This window comes from Sinocyclocheilus anshuiensis, unplaced genomic scaffold, assembly GCF_001515605.1.
Source record: "Sinocyclocheilus anshuiensis isolate Anshui unplaced genomic scaffold, SAMN03320099.WGS_v1.1 scaffold94, whole genome shotgun sequence".
NCBI classification, from domain to species: Eukaryota; Metazoa; Chordata; class Actinopteri; order Cypriniformes; family Cyprinidae; genus Sinocyclocheilus; species Sinocyclocheilus anshuiensis.
The window spans coordinates 586,796-605,144 of NW_015546049.1; the positions used below are offsets into that span (position 1 = coordinate 586,796).

At 37.3% G+C, this 18,349-nt stretch overlaps 2 protein-coding genes across 4 annotated transcripts in view; one reads left to right on the plus strand and one right to left on the minus strand.

Moving 5' to 3' along the window:
* Nucleotides 1–8,425, plus strand: part of LOC107699097 (integrin alpha-6-like) — a 28,135-nt gene extending 19,710 nt beyond the window's left edge. The window contains exons 13-26 of the mRNA XM_016500266.1: nucleotides 574–720; nucleotides 3,001–3,116; nucleotides 3,353–3,506; nucleotides 4,619–4,702; nucleotides 4,837–4,916; nucleotides 5,033–5,110; nucleotides 5,213–5,315; nucleotides 5,489–5,662; nucleotides 5,748–5,846; nucleotides 6,102–6,212; nucleotides 6,667–6,765; nucleotides 6,915–7,040; nucleotides 7,190–7,283; nucleotides 7,830–8,425. Coding sequence (XP_016355752.1) covers nucleotides 574–720; nucleotides 3,001–3,116; nucleotides 3,353–3,506; nucleotides 4,619–4,702; nucleotides 4,837–4,916; nucleotides 5,033–5,110; nucleotides 5,213–5,315; nucleotides 5,489–5,662; nucleotides 5,748–5,846; nucleotides 6,102–6,212; nucleotides 6,667–6,765; nucleotides 6,915–7,040; nucleotides 7,190–7,252 — 1,434 coding nt within the window. The 3' untranslated portion in view covers nucleotides 7,253–7,283; nucleotides 7,830–8,425. The remainder of the gene's footprint in view (nucleotides 1–573; nucleotides 721–3,000; nucleotides 3,117–3,352; nucleotides 3,507–4,618; nucleotides 4,703–4,836; nucleotides 4,917–5,032; nucleotides 5,111–5,212; nucleotides 5,316–5,488; nucleotides 5,663–5,747; nucleotides 5,847–6,101; nucleotides 6,213–6,666; nucleotides 6,766–6,914; nucleotides 7,041–7,189; nucleotides 7,284–7,829) is intronic.
* A 4,050-nt stretch (nucleotides 8,426–12,475) lies between these two features.
* LOC107699098 (neurabin-1-like) overlaps nucleotides 12,476–18,349 on the minus strand; it is a 28,556-nt gene continuing 22,682 nt past the window's right edge. For all 3 annotated transcript variants that reach the window (XM_016500268.1, XM_016500269.1, XM_016500267.1), the window contains exons 17-18: nucleotides 13,306–13,494; nucleotides 12,476–13,221 (exon numbers count right to left, since the gene is read on the minus strand). In XM_016500268.1, the coding sequence (XP_016355754.1) occupies nucleotides 13,045–13,221; nucleotides 13,306–13,494 (366 nt within the window). In that variant the 3' untranslated portion in view covers nucleotides 12,476–13,044. The remainder of the gene's footprint in view (nucleotides 13,222–13,305; nucleotides 13,495–18,349) is intronic.

Genomic DNA, 18,349 nt, shown 5'->3' on the forward strand with positions numbered 1-18,349 from the left:
TATCTACAATCTCAATTAGTAGTGTCAATGGTCCATTTGAGACATAGGTTGCAGTAATGCACTTATAGGTCTGCGATCCGCCATAAAGCAAGAAGAAGAAGAAGGCATGTCATGCACCGGCTGTCGAGGACGGGCTCAGGACAGTTCAGACAGTTTAGACATTGCAGTGAATCAGAGGTAAAAAAACGATATAAATACTGTTCAGTTTCTTGCACAGACCGATCGTTTCGTGTCTTTACACATCAATGTATCGTCACGAGCCGCAGAGTTTAATTTGGTTTTGTTTGTGTATGTTTTTTGACTCTCAAAGCCGTGATTCCCATCCACTTGCGTTATAAGACTGACAGACTGCAACGGTTTGACTTAAAAATCTTCGTTTGTGTTCTACTGAAGAAACAAAGTCACCTACATCTGGGATGCCCTGGGGGTAAGCAGATAAACATCAAATTTTCATTTTTGGGTGAACTATCCCTTTAAGGGCACATTTGACATTTTAGTTATGGAATGGCATTATACTGCAAACAATGTATAATGTTAATGTTTTTTAATAATGCAAGTTTATTATGTGCAAAGGAAACCCTAAGAGACAAACTGAGAGGTATCCCGATTGAAGTCTCTGTGGAGATCCTGAACCCATCCACACGCAGGAAGAGACAGAATGCTCTCCCTAACCTGCTTCCCATCCTGGACTCTAATCAAGATGCCACCACTGTTACCAAGGTAACCACCATCTTCTTAAACAATCTTTGCATTTTCAATGATCTACCATGATCATATTTATAATATACAATATACACTGTCTTTCAAATGTTTGTGGTCTATAATATTTTGAAAGAAACCTTTCATGCTCACCATTGCTAAAATGATTCGATCAGATATACAGTAAAAACAATAACACTTAAAAATATTTTAAAATAACTTTTTGCTATGTTAATATATTTTTAATATATTTTTGCGCTAGAAACATTTATTATTATTATCAATGTGGAAAACAGTCGTGCTGCTTCATAGTTTTGTGGAAATCATTATACTTTTTTTCAGGATTCATCAGGAAAGTTCAACAGAATCTATTTGAAATTGAGATTTTTTTTGCTACAATGCAAAAGTAATCTTTAATATCACAAAATCAACCTAATGCATCTACAGTTAGGCTTATATATATTTGGACACTGACACACTTTTCATAATTGTGGGTTTGTATGCCTTCAGAATAAAAATGAAATGAAACAGTCAAGATGAAATTGAAGTGCAGACTTTCAACTTTAATTCAAGGGGTTGAACAAAAATATAATGTGAAATGTTTAGCAATTGCAACTATTTTTAAACACAGACCCCCTATTTTTAGGGGCTCAAATGTAATTGGACAAATGAATAAAATCATAAAGAAAATATTCATTTTGAAAGTTTTGTTGAGAATCGCAGGCAGGCGATGACTGCCTGAAGTCTGGAACCCATAGACATCACCAAAGACTGGGTTTCCTCTTTTGTTATGCTTTGCCAGGCCTTTACTGCAGCTGTCTTCAGTTGTTGTTTGTTTGTCTTTCTGCCTTGAGTTTAGTCTTCAGCAAGTGAAATGCATTTGAGATCAGGTGATTGACTTTGCCATTGCAGAACTTCACTTTTTACCTTCAAAAACCCCTGGGTTGCTTTTGCAGTATGTCCATCTGTATTGTGAAGCACTGTCCAATCAACTTCTGCATTCGGCTGAATCTGGGCAGGCTGTATATCCCTATACACTTCAGAATTCATCCGGCTGCTTCTGTCACGCCATCAATAAACACCAGTTACCCAGTGCCACTGGAAGCCATGCACGCCCATACCATCACATTGCCTCCACCATGTTTTACAGATGATGTTGCATGCTTTGGATCATGAGCTGTTCCAAGACTTCTCCCCACTTTTTTCTTCCTGTTATTCTGGTAAAGATTGGTCTTAGTTTCATCCATCCAAATAATTTTTTTCCAGAAATGGTCTGGCATTTTTTATATGGTTTTTGGCAAAGTCTAATCTGGCCTTCTATTCTTGAGGCTTCTGAATGGTTCGCACCTTGTGGGGAACCCTCTTTATTTGCTCTCGTGAAGTCTTCTCTTGACAATGACACGCCTACCTCCTGGAGAGTGTTCTTCACTTGGCTAGATGTTATAAATGGGCTTTTCTTTACCATGGATGGGATCCTGCAATCATCCACCACTGTTGTCTTCCGTGGACACCCAGGTCTTTTTATGTTGTTGAACCCCACAAGTGTGTTCTTTTTTGTTGATTTGGCCACTCCTAATGTTCCTGCCATCTCTTTGATGGCTTTGTTTTGTTTTTGAAGCCGAACGATGGCCTGTTTCACTTGCATGGAGAGCTCCTTTGACCACATGATGTGGCTTCCAAATGCAAATGGCACTCTTAGAATCAACTCCGAAGCTTTTACCTTCTTAATAGATTAAATAATAAAGGAATAGCCCATACCTTTCCATAGAACAGCTTATATATTAAAGAGCTGTTATTCCTTAACCTTTCCTCGAATTTGGATGTGAATACACTTAAATTAAAGCTGAGAGTGTGTGCCTTAAGCACATATTGATTATATAACTGTAACTTGAATATGTTTTGGTAAAGAGCTAAAATAACAAAAATTGTGCTAGTGTCCAAAGATATGTGGACCTAACTATATGCTGAATCCTTCAATTGTTTGACCCCAAACTTTTGAATGTATTATATATATACTGTATATATAAATAAAAATATTATCATAGTAATTATAGAAACATTGTTCATATTAATCACATCAGGCAAATGTATTTTCACATTTATTCTAAACATTTTCATTCCATTGTCTGTTTGTTAATCTTAAATTTATAGTTTTTTTTAAACCGTTTACCAACAAGCAGCTCAACTTTATCCAACTAACTCAGCCTCTTTATACTTGAAGAACTGAGGTAAACCAGTACCAAACGCATCTACATATCTTATTCAGTATTAAATGTTATGCTGAATCATACTGGCTTTCAGGTTCAATTTATCAAGGAAGGATGTGGTGCTGATCATGTCTGTCAGAGTGACCTGCATCTACAGTATAAATTCCACACCAGGGAACCAAACAGAGACGCCTTTAATCCATTACCTGAGTGAGTTTTTATTTATTTATTTTTTTGTTTTCAATGCAATGTATACCATTTCATTTTATTATCATGTCGTTAATATGTCAGAAAGCAGGCAGCTGCTTCCTCATGTCTTGTTTAAAGTGACATCATGTGTTTAATTTATGTTCAAATTAATGAACAAAGTGCCTACACTCTTTTTCAAAGCAAATGGCAAAACAAAGTGGCCTTATTTGAGTCTCTCTGTTTTGCTTTCCTCACAGGGAAAATGGAGTTCCCATCCTGTCTCTGAGTGATCAGAAGGACATTGTCTTGGAGATCAAGGTGGTCAACCAGGGTGAAGATGCTTATGAAGCACAGCTGACGTCCTCGTTCCCCAAATCCCTGTCTTATTCTGCCGTTCGCACTAAATCTGGTGTAAGTTCAGCTGCTAGATGTCTAACTTATGACCAATGTATTAATTGTTCGTTATTTTTATTATTATTAATATTTTTATTAAGAATTTGTTTTTAAAGGGTTAGTTCACCCCCCAAAAAAAATTAGGCTGTGTTTTACCCACGAGGCATACTAGGTGTATATGACTTTCTTCTTTCAGACGAATCCAGTCGGAGTTATATAAAAAATTGTCCTGGCTATTCCAAGCTCTATCATTGCAGTCAGCGAGTGTTGCAGTGCTTCAGTCCAAAAGAAGTGAAATAAAAAGTACCCATCCATAAAAAAAGTGTCTCACACGGATCCGGGGGGGGCGAACAAAGGCCTCCTGTAGCGAATCGATGCATTTTTGTAAGAAAAATATCCATATTCAAAACGTAATAATCACTTTAATGTAGCTTGCGCTCACTGTTGTAAACGGAAGCAGCTTCAGGAGGATGACGTATGAGGTCGGCTTTGCGCTGCTCAGAAGTGACGAACGCGGAAGCGCAGGGGAGAGATCAAAACAAAACACCGGTCACTTATTAGAAGTACAAAGCAAGGATTTGTAAAGAAGAATGTCAGATGATTTCGATATAAGCCAAGAGGAGACTGGTTTTCCTTTGCTAAAGTAAGGAAACTTCCTTTTTTTTCCCTTTGCTTCCTTTGCTCCTGTTAACAAACGTTGGTTTTCACGAGACTCACCGGCGCATGCGCAGCGCTGACCTCATACGTCATCCTCCCGGAACTGCTTCCGTTTACAACAGTGAGTGCAAGCTACATTAAAGTGATTATTATGTTTTGAATATGGATATTTTTCTTACAAAAACGCATCGATTCGCTACAGGAGGCCTTTGTTCACCCCCCTGAGCCGTGTGAGGCACTTTTTATGGATGGGTGTTTTTTATTTAACTTCTTTTGGACTGAATCACTGCAACACCCGCTGACTGCCATTAAACAGCTTGAAAGATTAAATACAATTTTTAATATAACTCCGACTGGATTCGTCTGAAAGAAGAAAGTCATATACACCTAAGATGACTTGGGGGTGAGTAAAACACAGCCTAATTTTCATTTTTGGGTGAACTAACCCTTTAAGTGATCTTAAATCTTTACAGGATAAACCAGTCATCTGTCTAGCCAATCAGAATGGGTCACAAGCCGATTGTGAACTTGGAAATCCATTCAAAAGAGATGCTGAGGTGAATATTTAAAGTATATTAGACAATATAATAGTATTTATTTTTATCGCTATTGTTATTTTATGGTATTATAATAGAAAAGCTCTATTTTTGGTGTGTGGACTTACTTTTGAAAAAAAAAAAAACTTTTTTAGACAACTTTTTACATCATTCTGAACACGGGTGGAATTTCTTTGGATACCACTGAAATTGAAATTGACCTTAAACTCAAAACGTGAGTAGCAACATAACTCTTGCCAAAGGCACAGTATCAGTTTAGTATTTTCTTTTGTTTTAAGCATGTCAGAATTCATAGATTCATGTTTCCATTTTTCGTTTTGTTAATTGCAGGACAAGTGATCAGAAGCAGTTACAAGCAATCAAAGCCAAAGCCATTGTTAAGATCCAGCTGCTGTTGTCCCTCTCAGGGTAGGTTTGCAAACTGCACTATCATTTCCCATATTCTGATGATGATAATATCAACGTCCGATATTTGTATCTTCATGCACTGTCATCATGTATCATCTACAGCATTGCTAAGCCATCTCAGCTCTACTTTACTGGAGAAGTTAAAGGAGAGAGTGCAATGAAGTTGGCATCTGATGTCGGCAGTCCAATTGACTATGAATTCAGGGTGACTATTAGAGTTCCTAACATTTTGTAAATAAAGCATACATTTTACATGTACAGTACTTCCTTTGGTTTGTTTATACAATATTTATTTATTTGCATTCTAACTATCTTACATGTCACAATATTTAGAGGCTTTTTAAAAAGATGGATCCTGTTAAATATATCGATTTACAGGTTACAAACTTGGGCAAACCCCTTAAATCATTCGGCACGGCTTCTATGATTATCCAATGGCCTAAGCATAACTCTCAAGGCAAGTGGCTGCTGTACCTCATGAAGATGACCTCAACCGGTTTAGACAGCTTCACCTGCTCCAATCAAGATGAAGTCAACAAACTCGGTTTGAAGGTAGTCCTAGTCAAAATCTGTATTATTCTAAGTTGCATCCATATAGAAATGAACTGATTATTTGTTCTGTTTTACGGTTATCTAGGAGCCTTCAGTGTCACGAGCTAAACGTGAAATTGGGGAAACTCCTCCAAAAGAGGGAACAGTCTCTCTTTTTACTGACAAGAGGAAATACACAGTTTTGGTAAAGTCACCCAAACATGAAGCATACCGTGCATTCAGAAAGTATTCGGACTAATAGTCTAATTTTTAACATCACTACACTAAATACCCCACAATGAGTTATAACTTAGCAAATATTTTATTCAGTATTCAGATCCTCAAAACAATAAGTAAAAGCATTTTAGCTTAAGGCTGCAAAACTAAAGTCTGAATATGCCCTGTATGTGTTTCCTTGGGCGTCTTGTTTCTAATCACTGTCTTCTTGTTGTGTTTTTAGTCTTGTGAGGATGGGGCGGAGTGCATCACATTCAAATGTCCTCTAATGGGAATGGACAGCAATGCTGTCATCAGCCTGAGAGCTTACCTTTGGAACTCTACCTTCCTGGAGGTGAGTGTGATCATTCAGTAGGATGTTTTTTTTTTAATGGCTTAATCTATTAAATGTATTAATAATAAATTAGTATTACTTCTTTAAAAAATAACATTTTAACAAAACTGCTTGACTGCTTATTAATATAAGAAAATAAGTGAGTGTGTCAAGGTAAAAATGTCATGTAGTAGGATTAATAATTCATGAAATCCATAAAAATACTTTTTACTTTGCAAACTGTGTTTAAAAACCTTTTCATCATCATATGAGATGTGTTCACTCATATGCATTACATTTTTCTTGACAATGACAACATATGAAACCAACATAATTACAGATAGAATGTTTCTAATAACTTGGCAGAGGTGTTATAAAGTAGAACCGTCTCGTTCTTTTTTAAAAATATTTTTCCTTTTCTTTATCATGGACACTATATCGTGTCATTAAACTATTAATAAACTATTTCTTACAGGACTATGCAAAATTGAACTACATTGACATTATTGTCAAGGCATCACTTGATTTCAAGACCTCAGCTACAAATATACAGCTGAAAAATGAGCCAGCACAGGTGAGGACATTTCAGCTTTTATCCATATATACTTCTCCTTCCATGTTTTGATCAGTTTGTCTTCTCTATCAAACTGACTTTATATGCAGGGTTGAAAACTCAGCTTGAGATGATAAGTGCATTTTGAAAGACAGTTTGTCCTGTTACAGGCACGCGTTACTGTGTTTCCGGAACGCAAAGTTGCGCAGTATGGCGGTATGCCCTGGTGGGTCATACTGGTGGCCATTTTACTAGGACTCCTTTTGCTGGGCCTTTTGGCGTTCTTGCTTTGGAAGGTAAGAACATATAACTAAACTCACAACCAGACCCAACCAGGACTACCTAACCCTGTATTTACTGTCACTTTTATTAAAACAGATTTTCATCATTCTGTACTATTCACATGACTTTAAGTATTTAAAACACATACCTTTACCCCTTTTAGTGTGGTTTTTTCGGCAAAAGCGACAAAGAACCTGAAAAAGAGAGGCTGACTTCAGATGCGTAAAGAGAAACAGAGAACGAGAACCTCTCTTAGGGTAAAAGATCTCACAGATCAAGTTGACCTGCGTGCTCAGAGCTAGCATGAAGAGTTGGATCAGACCTAGCTTGAGTCTGACGCACATGCTGCCTGTCAATGCATAGATGTGGGGTGATGGTGGCAGTTTCCATGGCTTTCATTGCTCAGACATAAGCGAAATGCTATGAGGAATGCAAACTAATCATGTATGAAGTTGTTGTTGGCAAAGGGTTTATACATGTTTGCATTCACTCAGCTTTCAAGTACGTGTGACTGTGTATGACTGAGATTTAACTTGATTTAGAAACTTGCACTTTTCTCTGACCTGCTTGGGATGTTTATCGGAGCAACTCTCGCTTTCGGCACATACAGTTCTTTATACTGCCCGATTCTTGCTTATATCATCTTTAAAACATTGAATGTTTTGTTCTTTCCTCATGCTAGGCATGCTGCACACACTGCAAACAACACTACGTCTGTGTTTTTGCTCATTTTCCTGTATAAATGATGCTGTTTAGCATTGTTAGCATGAACTTGCGCTAATTGTCTTTTTTTTTCTGAACAGTGTGGATTTTTCAAACGTTCCAAATATGACGAAAGCGTCCCCAGTTATAATGCTGTGCGGATAAAGAGGGAAGAGAGGGGAAAAGAGCCAGGGAAAGAGGAAATGGATCCTCCAGAGAAGAAACAATGGATGACTTCTTGGAATGAGAATGAGAGCTACTCATAGCTAAATGCTAACCTGATTGAAAGCAAACCAAAGACTCCCTTCCTAAAGCCTTTAATGCTTATTTTTGCACACACTGAACTTTTCTTACTGTTACTACAACATCAAAATGTGTAAGGAATCATTTGAGCTTGATAGAGATTTTTAGAGATTGTATTACAAAATGGTGTCTGGAAGACATATGATGAACAAGGATAAAAAAAATAGGTTTACTTGAGTTTTGTTTTATATTAAAATTTGCTTCCATGTTCCACCCCGTTTTCATATCACAATTCACTTCTCATGCACACAGTAATGTATATACATTTAATGTATTTATTCACAGCAGATGGTTCTTTTGTACAAAGGCCAAAGATTTTTAATTTTTGTTTTGTTTTATGAATGGCTTGTGTGAGTCAGGACTTCTTGGTTCGTTTTTTTCTTATCTTGATATCCAGCTAAAACTGCTTAGATGAATGTAAATATGTGTCTGGATTTTTTTATTTTTTATTTGTTGTTAAAACCATTCAGGTACATATTTTATTTTCATACGCGGTTTTTCCCCCACTGTACTTAAACTACTAAAACTGGGACTGATTTATTAAGAACTACTTTGTTATAAATAGATGTTTGATATATTATCAGCTGCCACAATCCATTGTAAGATCAGCTTCTTCTTTTAATTTTTGAAGGTCATTTGAAATTATCTTTGTATGAATGTGAAGTTGCTTTAATTTTTTAAAACAGCACCTTTTGGCAATGCAAATGCTCAAATAATGAAAAGTATTAATTCTGTTTATGTGTAAAGTGACGTTGAATTGGTCAGTGGTGATGTCTGAATTTTAGCTACTTAAATTTATTAGCTCACACAAAATTGAGACTGAATTAATGAAATTGATTATTAGATATTTGGTAGTCATATGCCAAAAAAAGTTTTTTAGGCTGGACCTAAATTGGTGAGGTACACATTTTTTAATTAAACAAATTGTTTTGGGGGTTTTGTCAGCTGTAAATCTGAATAATCTTGGAATATACTTTTAAGGACTGACGTGAGATGGTGCTGCGGATAGATACAAAAGACGTGCAGAGTTCGACGACATGTAATCAGACTAACTGATGAAATATGGAGACTCATAATGGGTCTGATGGAGCAGACACCTGAACAGAGGGTACAGACAAATCAAGATTGAGCTACACAACAGACAATGGCTCTAATACTTGAGACATGAGCACAGGATTAGTGATTGGCATGACTGGCAAAGATGTAGCGTTGATAAACAGGCATAGACTTGTGAAGTAGACAGGCACAGAAACTGATGCAGGTGACGCAGACCAAGACTCATACTGAGGCAATCATTCAGACTGAGACAGATGCAGCAGCCGTAGTGAATGCCCTCCACTCTGTCTTACCTATATATCACACACCAATACACCAATATCACAAGCTCAAGCTAGTGAAACATGTTCTGCTTTTATCAGAAACTTGACTATTTAATTTTCTCATAAAATAGTGACTCCATTAAATAAAATGTTGAGTTTTGTGCATATTAGTGTATAAGCATGTGTATTAGCTTTAAGGCAAGCAATATGCTAGTGCAGTGTTTCCCAACCTTTTTTTAGTCGCGGCACCCTTTGGAAATGTTAACAAACTTGTGGCACCCTACAAAATTAATTTTGTCACAATATTTGAATTTCTAACTTCGATATGATAATTTAAAAAGTATAGATATTCGGTATAACAGGGAAGAACTGCAGAATATATAATGTCATACAGATATTTTTAATATTATTCAAAAAAAATTGTCCATCAATGGTGGCAATCAGTAGGCTAATACTTTACAGTCTGGAAATACTTTAGGCTATAGCTAATTATTTATTGGACCCCCTATCACTTTAAGAACAGCTGGTCTACACAGAAGAAATACCTGTCTAGACTCTGCCCCGGTACGAGTTGTGTCGAGCTATTCATTAGTCTGTTTGATGAGAAAAATATGAAATTTGAAAAATAAAGAGAACAACGGAATGCGCTGCTTTAGCACGTCTCGGTCTCCTTGAGCATCTTTCCAGCGCATGCCACAAGCATGAACCACAGGGAATACTCTTCTTTTAAAAGGCTTCATTTAGATTATTTGACGTTAAATGCATCATATAAGTCACTTTGCAATAAATCACAGTAGGCCTATGTATCATTATAAAAAAAGTGATTTTACGGTCTGGAAATACTTTAGGCTATAGCTAATTATTTCTCGGACCCCCTATCACTTTAAGAACTGCTGGTCTACACAGAAGAAAGCCTTGTCTAGACTCTGCTCCGTCACAAGTTGTGTCGAGCTATTCATTAGTCTGTTTAGAACAGGCAAGCATAACATAGCGGTTAGCAGATCAATGAATGAGAGGGCAGCGTTACCAAAGTTGCCCATATACCACACCATGTTACAACACAGTAGGGCTATTGCAGACAGAAACAATACTGTACTACATCGATGTTTCCTGCCGGCTCAATTTTTGAGTGGATTTTGCTGTTCCGATGAGCATGAACGGTATACAAGTGGAGCGACTGAACGGAGCGCACACATAGAGCGGGATACGCAAAGCGTCACACCACGTGAAAGTGAATCCTGAGCAGTGAACTAATTTTCGGCAGCCGGAATTTCAGTGCATCTCTAATTATTGGCGACATTAGAAATGGATATTAATGATTTTTTTACACGGCACCCCTGCTCTCGACAGACGGCACCCCGGTTGGGAAACACTGTGCTAGTGTATGTATGTATAGACTAAAGGCTATCACACAAACGCACACTAAAAATGTAAAGTGTGAACAGATTATTGGAGTGCGTTTTACAAGAAAATACTATATCAGTCTTTCTGCTTAAAAATTTCACATGTAGCTAATGCAATTAATTCACATGTAATGCATGTACATTTTAATAGTGAAATAATTTAATATTTTTTCATTGTCACTACATTTAAAACAATAACATACTGTCAAATCAATTTTGCTACAAACATGCCTTCTTCAAAGTTTATAGATTTAAAACCTGGAAAGGCTTATTTATAAACAAAGGTTACTGGGATCCTATATCAATAGCAGTGGCGGCTCGTGGGTTTTAAAATAGAGGAGGCACACTAATTGTATTGGTCTGGGATCCCTGCCGATTATTATTAATATATTATTTGCTTAACCACTTTAAAATGGCTTTTTGGTTGCTTTTAGTCAGAAAACGTAAAGAAAACGACACATACAGCAAGAAAATATAATTTCACTTACCTGGCCTATCATTTGAAGCAAACATCCATCCCTTCTTAAAAGTCTGTGTTAAAAGACAGCTGCCTGTTGCGCCATTTAATTAAGCGACTGCTGTAGCCTATATCCAGCTTAGGCTGTTTTCCCTAAATTTGTAAATATACTGTTTGAATGACAGCTTGGTAAATCTGTTGGCAATCAAATATTTAATATCGCTACTCATCATAAGTACTTGGTACATTATCAGCGCAGCGGCAGACGTTCAAACTAATATCACGTAATTTACGTCTCTGTGGTGATTGGTTGATATCAGAAGGGAGGCTAGCCTCCCTTATGAGGTTTCTTTTCTCAACACTCCTCAGCGCTGAAAGTGAATGAACACTCGATGCTGATTGGCTAGTTTTTGTTACCAACGGAGGCACGAGAGCTCACCTCTCCCCCGGCCTCCCCCTCCCCTTCTCTATCATTAGCGGTTGTAATTACATCAGCAGATTCGGCACATTCACGATAGAAAAGCGGCGCTTTCACGTTATGATATTACAACTGAAATTACAAACAAAAAAAATACACATTCCGAGACATGAACTGAAATGAATTGTGAATTTTATTAACATTAAATCGTCCTCCTCCCATTTTCACCTCAAAATTATGGGGAAGCTGTGCCTCCCCTGCCTACCCCGACGAGCTGCCACTGATCAATAGTACCTCTACCAACCTGCATAAGATAAAGTATCAAATAATAATAATAAGGCTAAGTCAATAAAGCATTTTCACATGTCGATATGAAATCACATAAAATGTAGGTAGATCGCTAAGCTGACGCAAAACATCTAAATCAATGCAAAATCAATTTGTCAGGTGTGCTTTGAAAGATAATTAAATTTACAGTTCATGAAATATCATTGCAGCTACATGTGTCATAAGGTACAAACAAATGTCCCAGACATTTATTAAAAAATACATAAATAAAATTATATAATTGTAAAATATTTATTAATACACATGTAAAATCATCATTTGTGACATAGAAGACAATGAATTACTCTCCTCTCTGCAGTAAAATGTACATTACTATGAGTTATGTACAGTAGACATAAAAAAGGTGATTCTTTCCAAACCAGAAAAGTCCAGGGTGGTGAAGTGCTCACTTAAAAGTGCACACTAGGAGAGGTAGCCGAAGCTTACCTGATGTGCTCTATTAACCCTGGGAATGTGTGCGCATCACATGAGACATTCACACGTGGATTGTTAGTTCACTTTTGGCTAAAGTGCAGAGTGTGCACTAGCAGTTTGGCTCATGATAAATTGCCGTTTAAATCGAAAGAACGAGATTAACAATCTCGGCATTTTTACTGACTGCCAGATATTTAACATCGGTGCCCTCTGGTGGACAGCTGTAAAATAGTTTTTAGCACCATGTGCAGCATTTTATAACACTCAACACTCATAGCCCTCAAGCAAATCAGTTAAAGGCAATGACATCCTTTCTGTATAATTAGATCAAGTTCCCATTTTCTCAGAGTGCCATTATGCATGTTGAATGTCAGTGTGATGGACAGGAATCAATTCTTTAACTCCTGGGTTGTGTCAAAAAGAGATATTAATAACAAGCTTATCAAAGACACATTTACAGTAATATGTGTTCCGTCAGGCTTTACTGGCAGAAAACCTCTGGCATTTTGATGTGTTCACCCATGTTGTTACTTTCTCAGCAGTCTACAAATCATCTGTGTGTGTGAGAGAGTCTACTCCATTTCTATCAGCACAAATTATCATTCCTTGGGACGGTGAGCATGCACATTTGCAGCCCTTGACATTGTTACTACCTCAGCAGGCTGATTCAAGGTTCGTTGATTGGCCGCTTTTAATCTTGGCCTCTTTCTCTCTCCCCCTTTCTTTTTCTTTTTTTACTTGCTGCTTATCAAGTTTTTCCTGAGCCTTCCTCATGTCTTTTAATCTCCTCTTAATAGTGGAGCGATCTCTTTGACTAGAAATGCCAAGCTCCTGGAAGACAACACATATTTCAGTGTAACAATATTTAAAATCAATAGTACAACCCAAAATTAATCAAAAAACACATGGACCAACCTTAAGTTTACTGCTGTCCATGCACAAGAGATGCTGGCCATCCACACCTTTAGCTGTGAACTCAGCTATATACTGTTCCATATTCATGCCCATCAACCAGTGGCAGATCTGCTGATTGGTCCACTCGGAAAGTGGGCGGTTCTGCCACATGTACTGCTTTGCCGCTGGAAGAGGGCCATCATCAAGGGTCTGAAAACAAGAGCATTTTATAATGTAGTTATGTCAGAACTGGTGTGGAAGACTGCAATACACCATTCTCCCATGCAAAGAATGCTAACCCACATATGCTTGGCATATTTCATGCAAACTGCCTTTTAATTTTGTGTGTTTACAGATCAACAGACTCATACCAGGGCAGACAAAATCCGGAGCACACTTATGAAATCAGGTCAGAAGCAGAGGAAGACATCAAGAAAGGAGGCAAGACTCAGACAGACTAAAATATGAAAGGAGATGTTCTGAAAAAAGTTGTCGTAGCTCTTTTCAATAAAATATAGTGACCAGGGGCTGCTAAGCTCCAGAACAAAACAAAAAAACGCACCATTCGGTCATAAAAGTAGAAGAATCTTCTTAAAGGGGTCATATGATGTTGCTAAAAAGAACATTATTTGGCGGCAACCGGGCTGGACTCCGCTTCGTCCACGGTGAAAGCTGATCCGGCGATCCACAGCGCGAAGTTGATGTATTTCCTCAGCGACCAGCACAGATCAGCTCTAGGCATGACGAAGCAGATATCGTCCTCTTTTGGAAGGCCAAACAAAGTAGTTTCGCTTTCACAACGAAACACACAGCGCCTTCACGACATGGCGGCAGCAACAATACTACAGCGAGAATAAAAGTTACGCCTTCTTTCTTTGCGTGAACATTTGGGCGGCGTTATGCAAATCTTCCCACATCGTGACGTAGACATGTGGGGGCGTGTTAGAACGAGCCGTTTTAGGTAGGCGTGGTTGACTCAACTTTTATAAAGAATATCTCTAATAAAAATAATCTCTTTGGATTTGAGACTTTAGTCTTTGCAACTTTACAGATCTTCTTTATGCACCAAGAGCTTGTAACACTCCAAAGAGAAAGGAAAAATTGAAATCGCATCATATGACCCCTTTAAGTTTTTAGTACATTAACATGCATTTAGCAGATGCTTTTCGCCAAAGTGACTTACAATAGAGGAACAATAAATTTGTCAATAACTTTTATTTTTATTTATTCTTTCATCTTTTCATATTTTTGCCTTTTTAAGGATTTTGTTGGAAAACACTGACAAAACAAAAATAATTTTGTGGAGATTTACTTTGCACATTTATTTAATTTCATATATAGATATGAAAGTGATAAGCATGAAAGATATAGGTGAGAAATGTAGTTTCTCACATAAAACTACAGTATTGTATGGCTTCAGAAGGCTTGTAATTAGGGGTGGAACGGTTTGCGGAAAAAAACTGAAACGTACAGTTCTCCACACACGGTTCGGCACGCGCTAGAACCGCGGTTCAACTTAAATCTGACAACGCATCTGTAATATGGTTTCTTATAAATAACACGTAAAAAAAAACAGGGTTTGGCTAATGCGTGTTTCTGTTGATGGATGCGCATTCTGGCTTCCCAGTACATTACAACAACAGCGATGAAAAAAATAAATAAAATGTGGACAAACCATTCACTCTTGTTCAATGCGAATGCCGTATGCTGGAATATGAGAAGTCATTTATTCCGTCATCACCCGGGTGCTGATAGCGCACGTGCACATGTGAGACCTGAACAGCACACGTTGATATCTGTGTTTAAACTAAACTCATTTAAGCTTCGCCAGTTTAAACATTTAAAGGGGTGGTTCATTGCGATTTCACTTTTTTAACGTTAGTTAGTGTGTAATGTTGCCGACACCTTTGTTTACAATACAACCGGAGCACATGCCGCTGAGGTGTACTAGCGTACTTTGCGCGCACTAGAGGCGGTTTAGCCAATCACAACACACTGGGCTAGCTAACCAATCAGAGCCCATTGCCTATTTCTGAGGGAGGGGCTTCATAAAAGCAGGAAATTGATAAGCGCGTTTCTCAGAGAAGGGACAGAGCTGTGTGGAATAAAGGTAAATTATGTGAAAAATATGTGTTTTTAAAAAAACGAAGCATTAACATGTTAGACTGCACCCCATAAACACAATCAAGCCTAGAAAAAAACCACTGAACCAACCCTTTAAGAGCCAGAGGACGCGAGCTCACTCGCGCAGTGAGAAGATTTGTGCATGCACTCATCCGAAGCGCGCAAACCCGCATCTCAGAACGCGCGCAATTATTAAGCTCTCTCTTAAGTATTGTGTTTGAATGGACAAACTCACACAAAAATTATGTCAAAATGCCCGTCTTGGTAAGTATCCTATAGCAGACATAGCCGGCTGAACGTATCAGTGCATTCTCTTAAAGTGACAGCAATTTCTTAATATGAATCGAACAGCAACAACAGAGAAATCACTCACTGCTCTTGATTGATTAGCTTTTGTAACTTTAATGAAGATTAATTTTTAATTTATACAGTCAAATATGCAATGCTGTTTTGATTACTTTATTCAATTTCTGTACCTAAAAACTAATGCTAGACCTACCTAAAAAAATCACTGTTTATTTTATTTGTTTCTTTACTCTATTGTATTTATTTGTGCTGTTGCTTGTAGTTAGATAGATTATTCTTATTTTCTTTATTTTTATTTGACAGTATAGTTTTTCCCTAAACATAGCACATACCGAACCGTACCGAAACCGAGATACAAACCGTGAAAAAGTTTAACCGTTCCACCCCTACTTGTAATATAGTGTGTGAGTCATAAACTACTTTTATGAGACTTTCATGGTGCTTTTTTTTTTAACATTTTGGAGTTGAACATCTCATAAAATGCTTCTAAAAGAGCAGAGAACATTTCCTTTTGTGTTCCTTGAAGAATGTAAGTCATACAGGCTTGTTAGGCTTGTTAGGGGGATTAGTAATGATTGTTTTTTTATTATAAACTATTCCTTTAATATTGAGCCACTGACGCCACTGACACAACTTGTGAAATAATGTTACCTGTGGCAACATCTTACCAACAGGGCGTAGGAAGACTGTTGCAATCATTTGGGAAATTCCACATACCGTGCACATAAAAAATGACACTGGAGAGCTGCCTCACTCACAACCACACCCAAATACTCCATATGGATAACAGAATTCACTGCAGAAAGATCCTAACCATAGGCAGGAAGCACAGAATGAACAGCTTGAATGTTTTAAGAGGGGAGAAACCTGCTCTCCTGTGCCTCACTATGCACAGATGGAAGAGCCTAAAAGTCATATTTACTTGTGCCTGATGAAATTTCACAAGTGAAATCCAGTCATTTCAATAGGAATGCATGCAACTGGGAGTTTCATGTGAGGGCAAAAAAGTTCACACAGATTTTACTAGTGTTCAAGTTGGCCACGCATATTCGCCGCATTGACGAAAAGAAAGCTGTTTGGTTTGAAAATGACTTGCTGAAATTTTACAGAATGACATGCATGCTGAACTATCACCTCTTTCTCAAAGCTATGAGTATGATCTCATTCTTTCCATTCCTCCCTCACGACGCACACATTCCACCGGCAATACTTGCTCTCCTCTTCAAAACACCTCACAAACCAAAAGTTCACATTCAGGGCTGATCAAATATATACATATGATGAATGCTAACCATTAACTACAGGAAAAGCTCATGCAGTGGTGACCCCATGGCCTCTCACCTCACAGGAGGAGAAGGTATGTGTGTGCGAGCGCCCGAGGAGACGGGGCTCTTTGAGTAACCCTGCCAACACAGAGCGAGGGCTACCTGCGATCGAATCATCCGTAACAGACAAGCTCTGTAACAAGTAGAACACGGGGACATAAACATATAAACATACACAGACACATAAACAATTACTCACAAACAGTTTTCACAGATACAGTATGGTGGAAGACGTAACTCGGGGGAGAAGAATTGTTAAATAAATTGTTATTTTTGTTTTCTTTGCACTCAAAAAGTATTCTCGTAGCTTCGCAAAACTGAAGTTGAGCCACTGATGTCACATGGACTGTTTTACCGATGTCCTTACTACGTTTCTGGACCTGGGTACATTTCAGTTGTGTTGCTGTCTATGCAGGGTCTGAGAGCTCTCACATTTCATCAAAAATATCTTAATTTGTGTTCCGAAGATGAACAAAGGTCTTACGGGTTTGGAACGACATGAGGATGAGTAATTAATGACAGAATTTTCATTTTGGGGTGAACTAACCCTTTAAGGGCCACTAAATGTGTAATATCAATGCAAACATCTAATCAAGTCCTCAATGTTCAGGCTAAGACTGAGAGTTTTGGTGTACAAGACCATTCAAAATAATGAAAAACTTTTTAAAAATAGTTTACGTGCAAAGTTCATAGAAATGCATTATGTACATTTAATGATATCAATGTTGCAACAAAGTAAAGAGTAAAATAAATATTTTCCTTATACTTTGAATACATGCGAGTGTACACATCTTAATAATTTTCAAAACGTTTTTAAAATAAAGCTTAAAAATGTTTTTACAAATATCATATCTTATATTAATGATTTAATTAATACATAATATGTTTTTATCAAAAACATGTTAAACATTTTTTAACACATTAATTGAAGAAAGAAAAGAAAATAATATAATTAGCAGACATAGCCGGCTGAACGTATCAGTGCATTCTCTTAAAGTGACAGCAATTTCTTAATATGAATCGAACAGCAACAACAGAGAAATCACTCACTGCTCTTGATTGATTAGCTTTTGTAACTTTAATGAAGATTAATTTTTAATTTATACAGTCAAATATGCAATGCTGTTTTGATTACTTTATTCAATTTCTGTACCTAAAAACTAATGCTAGACCTACCTAAAAAAATCACTGTTTATTTTATTTGTTTCTTTACTCTATTGTATTTATTTGTGCTGTTGCTTGTAGTTAGATAGATTATTCTTATTTTCTTTATTTTTATTTGACAGTATAGTTTTTGCCTAAACATAGCA